The sequence below is a fragment of the Pholis gunnellus genome (assembly GCF_910591455.1).
Source record: "Pholis gunnellus genome assembly, chromosome: 15".
Taxonomy (NCBI): Eukaryota; Metazoa; Chordata; class Actinopteri; order Perciformes; family Pholidae; genus Pholis; species Pholis gunnellus.
The window spans coordinates 4,552,356-4,559,026 of NC_136542.1; the positions used below are offsets into that span (position 1 = coordinate 4,552,356).

Below are 6,671 nucleotides of genomic sequence, written 5' to 3' on the forward strand. Positions count from 1 at the left end.
CAGTGTTTCAACCGGCTACATGGCTCTTGTTTCTAAGAGCTCATTAGTTATCCCGTTCGTAGAACGCAGTAGTAAATATTGAATTTGATTTCCTCTTTTCTTAGCCGTGTCCAATAAATATTTGATGGCGTTTTCTTGCATTTTCAAATTAAAGATTTAGCAGCACGTGAAGGGGTTGGAACCTTCCTCAAATTAGGACTCCAGCTCATCGTGCATCCCGACAGCTCTCTTACGATAGCAAGGCCCCCCGGACTGACCCATTTTGGCCTCTGACGACTACACCCGTGCTGCGGCTCCATAAAAGAACCGCAGTGCGCTGTAACATATCATCTGCTTCAGCGCTCTAAAGTCTCCTTCACATGCTTGATTTGAAGCAGGCTCAATGGGGAAGCCGTGAGGCGGTATGGCTTTGCACAACTAGGGAGGTTACGCTGGTTTATAGTTTAATACACAGACATGTAAGACATCGACCATGTCAACCGTTTTCATTGGAACTACTTTATACCAAAGAAATAGTCCCTTTGAGAGCAGATGAGTGTTTGGGTATTATCTAGAAGTCCAACCACCGCAGCCGACAGAAGCCACATTCTCCAAAGTACATCATCACACTCACTGTGCGTTCCATGAACATACTACCACACTATTTAGTATGCCAGGAAAAGATTCAGTATGTCCCAATGCCAAAGTACGTTTGTAGGATATCTCAAAAAAAGTTACACATTTTTTGTGCGTTTTCCTACTAAAGCCAGCAACGCGGGTACATTTTTTGCTCATTACACAGTTACGTTCAGGCAACAAAACTACTTCGTTACTTTGAGGAAAATATCGCCGTTTGAGTTAAAGTAACTACGTTAGTGCCATTACTGAAGTACGCAAGGTATGTGACGAATACATAAACGCTGACTCTCCTGGCTGTTTGTTGGACCAGCCTGCACAATACATAGTATGTTAAATACACCAAGATGTTCATCTACGGATGCAGCAGCAAATGCAGCAGATATACGAGTAAGGGAGTCAAAGTTCAAGCTGCCATGTTCTGAGGAAGTCGTTCGTTGAACGCATACTGCATGCCACAGTATGTACTTTGTGAGGACAGCTGCAGCACTCAGTAAAAGTAAAGAGTAATAATTTGGAATGCAGCTTCAGTATTTCTACTTCCCCCAGTTAGAAACAGCAGCGTCTTGGCTGCAGTTTTGATTTTCAGACAGTACCGATCTAATCACAAACAGCCCGGGGGCAGGCCTGTGGAGCATCCAGAATAAGTGTGTGATTGACCTCTAAGATTACAGATGCACCAACATGTGACTACTCTAACTTTAGAGCGGCCTCTTCATAAACAGAAACACACACACACACACCACACGTTTTTTAGCGACACAGAACGACAAAAGGTTAGATCTGATCAGCCGATTCTGTGACAAATTACTTGATTAACTTGTTTTGGTGGATTAGAGGCAGCTTCATGGCAGCTCGGCCTGAAACTCTTTAACGACCACGACGACAAAGCAGGAAGATTTTCATCAGTACGCTCCGTGCATGAAAAATAAAATAATCCTCACATACGAGCTGTTGTTTGTGTCCCGTCAGTCCCAGAGCCGGAGAAACACTGGGTATTAAAGTGACTCAAAAAACACGAACATAAAAAATGTGATTACAGAAAATGTATCCCAGGACATTTTCATACAGACCTCTCCACCTGAAGAATATTCATTACGTCCTATTTCCCAATCTGAACGAGGCGAGGCAGTACATACATTATCTGTCAGTCACCCACACATCACTTACACGAACAAGACTTGCAGCAGAAATCATGTTCTTTTGCTTTGTCGAACAAAAACAAAAAGAAAGCAAAGAAGGTAATACTATTTCCATTATAAACGTAATAAATCCACCGCGTTGCAAAATAATAACTGTCAGAGAAACAGATTACTGTCGAATCCTATAAAGCCTGAGGAGAGGCTGGACTGTTGTGTTATTTATTCTTTTATACTTTCATCTGGTAAATCAATGCAATACGGGTGCAAACAAAGACGACGAGCTTTTGTCAGAAACTAAATAAAAAAAGGTAAAAGTAACAATTTGGATCAACGGAACATAATTTATTGAGACATGGAGATCATACACAGACATATTTTCCATGTGAAAGGTGCAGCAGCACACAGATGTGCCACCTACTGGTAGTTATTATTACAAACTCCTGATCACCAGAGTGGAGAATAAAACTACCAACAGGTGAGTACCAAACCATAGAGATCAATGCATCCTTGAACTTATATGACGGTTTTGGGCTCATGTGCTGTCATTTCAACCACTTGTAGTTCTGAATGTGTTAGAACCAGAAGGGACCACAACTTGTTACGAACAACGAGCGAAGTTCAACGCAAACCAAGACCACACAAAGTCAGGTCCATGTCCATGACGCTGCAGCGTAGAGCTTATTGGGTCTCAGCGGCGGCATCGCCACGAGACTCCGCCCGTTATTTTCTGCTCCGCCCTGCTGCGGTGTGCGTTCAGTCCGCTCCACCTGCCGGGCCTGGTCCTCAGTCCTTTTGATTCTGCCTGGTGCGCTGCTGCTCCTGGTACTCCTTGGAGTCCTCCCAGGGACGAGGACCGCGGATGTTCTTCCACTCCTCCATATTCACCTGCTTCATCTTCTGCAGAAAGGACAGAAATGCAACAGCAGGAGACGAGGTTCAAACTTCAGGACGGCAATAATTCAACACTGGACCAGACAAAGATTAAACTCTGCAGGATTTGATTTCCCCTCCCCCCAACTCTGAAAACATGAACATGTGCTCCTGCATGAACACAAGACGTGCTCTGAAATGTCCAGATGTAGAGAATTCTGACCATCTGTGTGGTCACACGGGGGAAAGGAGGTAAGAATTAAGCAGCCAGTACGCCTCCTCACAACAGCTTGTCAGAATGAGGAATATCTTAATCATTCCGACGTTGGATTAGTAGAACTGAGTCGGAGTAGAACTTTCTGAAACAGACAATCCAACATCCAGCAGAGACTGTGCAGTTCCCCTGTATTTAAACGTCTCTATGACGGACTTTAAACCTATATTGTTTACCAGACTCCTTCACCTACTCTCCCTCGGGGTGTCCGGCCTTCTGTCTCCTTACCTCGTACTCCTCCTCCAGCATGACTGACTGCTTCTGGATGTCCACTTTGGCCTCCAGCGAAGGATCCAGCTGAGAGAGAGAGAGAGAAGAAGAAGAAACGTTATGATACAGAGCTTTCTGATAGAAAGTCACGCATTCACTGTGTGAATTTAAGAATAATAAAACAGTTTGAGGGGTTTGTGTAGTTGCAACTTTCGACTGAAGCAGCTTCTCCCCCTCCTCTTCTTCGTGTATTATTTCTTTCATGTATAAATTTAGTTTAATTAAAGACAGAAATGATGTGTCAAAGGGTTTTGGGAGAGAGAGTCCGATGGTATTATCCGGGTTTTGCAATTCAAATGGATTTTGCCCGAGAATAGGACTGAAATGAATCCCATTCTGAATCATTACTTTTAATGAGTTCTAATATTTCACAGCAATAATGCCGCAGTTACTCGGGTAACTGATGAGTTTCATAATTCCATGATTGATTTTTAATTAGACCTACATCACTACAGCAAATAAATAATATATAGAATACTTTGCAGCCTTCAGACGGGGGAATTTATAGCCTACGTTATTAGTGCGATACCTACTATGGAGGCGTTATTAGCTTTTCTTCAACTGCCACAAGACTGAACCTCAAAAGCAAAGTGGGAGCATCCAAACCTGGACAGGGAGGACAAAAGGCCTTGAAGTTCATCTCTTCCTCCAGGCTAGATTAGATCGTTGAAGAGAAAATACTAATTGGATCATACAGTGACTTAACCCTCAGACAGCGCTTTTAATGATTTAAACGGGTGAATATATTTGAGAACACAATAATGGAATCGTCTGACAACAGCTCCAAGTAAGACGCGCACGAGTGGTTTTAATCAATGCGCATTCTGACAACAGTTTAGATATTCCATGCATTAAATTGCATGTGCACACACGCACGCTGGGCCGAGTTGAGTCTTTGCCCCCACGGGGTCTGAGAGGAGAGAGGCTCGGGCCGCCGCGGGCCGCCCGTCAGCAGAGAGCGAGCCGTGTGGGGGCAGCTGCACAAGGCTCGCTGCCAGCGGCACGCTGCCTCCCTCCACCCTTCGTCGTCGTCGTCGTCAGCCACAGTCTAGTGCTGCCTCACATGGACAGTAATAAGAAAAGATGCCCCTGCCATCTGGCTCCCACCCACATGACGTGCATCGGCGTAAAATAGCACAAAACAGCTACTTCCCCTCGCAGCCAGCTCATCGGATTGCGATGCCTTCTAATAAAGGGCTGGTCTTCTGTCATTCTAATGAATTGTGTCTGTCAGTTAATGAATTATTAGAGCTTGTTCACACTAAATGCATTAGAAAAGCCTGTCAGTGCTGTGTGCCTGCAGTGTGTTAAATGATGGATAGACAATGCATCTAATTCTGATGATGAATAACCCAAAATCAACCACATAGCTCTTTGAAATCCCAGCAGTCCTCACCGACAGTCCCAAACATCTCTGTGAGTGCTATTTTTACATTTTCCCCTCAGATAAAATGGTGATCCTCACGTGCAACTATGCGTCTAACCACTGGGAGGAGTCATTGCACACCGGCTGGACAGAGTCCGTGTCCTTTGACCACTGAAGTGACTGTCCACTGGTTTCTTGGTGATGGTGGAAATGGGAGAAACTTAATCTACCGTCACATTAGTCACAAGCAACTCTCCATCAAATATGTGTAATGTAAGAGTTAATTTACTACAAACCCTTTTTCTGATCTTCTGGGCATCATATCGGATTTGTGTAAACTCTCGCAGGCCGAAGGAACCTCCAACTACGAGCAACTGAAAAACACATTGAGCACATATGGTGAGTTCATTTAATCCAAAATACTTTGGTGACTGATGTTTGAGCATTGCAGAGCACTTGATTCAATGAAGTTTGTAAGGAGACAATGTGGACATGACATCACAGTAACACTAGTGCCCAGTTTACTAAATTGTCATTCAAGAGTTATTTATCCAAGAACAAGATTCTTTAGCTCAAAATATGCAGCACAATTTAACAGCAGCACAATTTACCCATCGAAAAAAAATGCACCACTTGTTGTTATAAAGGAGAATTAGACGTCTTGGATAAAGCCTTCATGCTGTTTAAAAAACACTTTCAGATTTGTGAAATCTTTAAGATGTGCAATCTCAATTCTGAGACTTTGATTTAAACAGTTTTTAGCTTCTCTTGGTTAATCTAGTCAAGGTCTGACTAACACCTGGTCTGGCGCGGTAAAGGTTTGGGGGGTTTTCACGAGTAGAATAAAGGTTTTACAAATCAGAAACTGTGTTTTAATGAGTTATTTGAGTCTACTTGTTTATCACGTTCAGGTTGGACCAGAGCACATGTTTGGGTTTGTAGGATAGACCTCGTCTATTGTTGTCAGGGTGGAGAAAACGCTGTGAAATATTACATTTTATTACTTTCACAAATCTAAAAGTGGTTTTAAAAGTCTTTACCCAGGGTGTCTACAACCCTTTCCTAACAATAAGTTGTGCCAGAAACAGAGAATCGGTCGCTCAAAATTGTCAACTTCAGCATCATGGAGGATTGTTATGAATATTTGACAGCAACCGTTTTAGTTGAACGTGTGTATGAAGAACTTCCTACTGCTTTGAAGCTATTACATATGCACAGGTTGCCACAACAAATACATCCTGGTGCTTATCAGTTTGGATAACCTCTACTTCAACGTTACCTTTCAGCACATACTCTTAAACTTCCATTAAAACAAGACAAATATTTTCAATACTAAAAGCTGGTTATGAAGAGGTGAGGAACAGCACTAGCTAGTGACACATTGTGCTTTGAAACAAGGATTTAAAAAAGTACAAGAGAAATTAACTTTATGGATCATTTTGACTTTTATATCAACAGGGAAAGGACAAAATAAGTCGCGTTGACGTTTGACAACAGCGTTATGTATTACGAAACTGCTACATTGCTAGCAAAAGTGTTAGCTAACAAGCTTATAAAACGCTAGTACAGACGCTGAAACGTAAAATATAAGATACTTACAAGCATTGGGACTCCATATCTGACTGTTTTGTTTTTCTGCAACGCCTTTAAGCTAAACATGACTCCTTTCCAGCTAGAAGTCCATTTTACAGATGAGCAGGTCAAAGCCAGGACGCGCTTCCTGAATAGGTCCGACGCACTAAATTGTCCGTAGAGTTGTGAAGACGCGATCGAAGGTTCCCGTGTGTCGGTCTCAGTGATGGCGATGGGAAATGCATTTTTTCTTTTTTTAAATAAAGAAATAAATACCTGAAAATATGAATAAATGTCAAAACTCCTCTCGTTGTTGCTGATTTCTCCTTGTGATGCTTTCTTTTCACACGGTTCGTTGCGTCTTCTCCTCGCTACTTGCAGTGTTTCTCGAACAATTGCATCGACATCTTTATACATTAACGTTTTTCTGCGAGCACATATATATGTAAACCTCTGCCGATTATTTCACATGACATACAACAACTGTAATATCTCCCTACCATCTCTGCAGCCGCAGGTTTCAGTCCACACTCCTGCTGACCCATCAGGTGTTTCCACTTAA

General features: G+C 42.6%; 1 protein-coding gene across 1 annotated transcript; it reads right to left on the reverse strand.

The window, feature by feature from the left end:
• Window positions 1–2,084: 2,084 nt before the first annotated feature.
• On the reverse strand, window positions 2,085–6,264 carry cox16 (cytochrome c oxidase assembly factor COX16). The gene is made up of 4 exons (XM_079174386.1): window positions 6,137–6,264; window positions 4,834–4,911; window positions 3,130–3,198; window positions 2,085–2,654 (listed from the first exon to the last, which is right to left on the reverse strand). Exons 1-4 carry the CDS (start codon window positions 6,194–6,196, stop codon window positions 2,541–2,543), a joined length of 321 nt encoding a protein of 106 aa, XP_079030512.1. The 5' UTR covers window positions 6,197–6,264; the 3' UTR covers window positions 2,085–2,540.
• Window positions 6,265–6,671: the final 407 nt, after the last annotated feature.

Excerpts from the sequence above, each read along its gene's own strand:
- cox16 (XM_079174386.1), bottom strand. The coding sequence starts at position 6,196 with ATGTTTAGCTTAAAGGCGTTGCAGAAAAACAAAACAGTCAGATATGGA. Across the intron at positions 3,199-4,833 it reads CCCAGAAGATCAGAAAAAGG|CTGGATCCTTCGCTGGAGGC; the intron begins GTTTGTAGTAAA and ends TCTCTCTCTCAG. Across the intron at positions 2,655-3,129 it reads TGCTGGAGGAGGAGTACGAG|AAGATGAAGCAGGTGAATAT; the intron begins GTAAGGAGACAG and ends TCCTTTCTGCAG.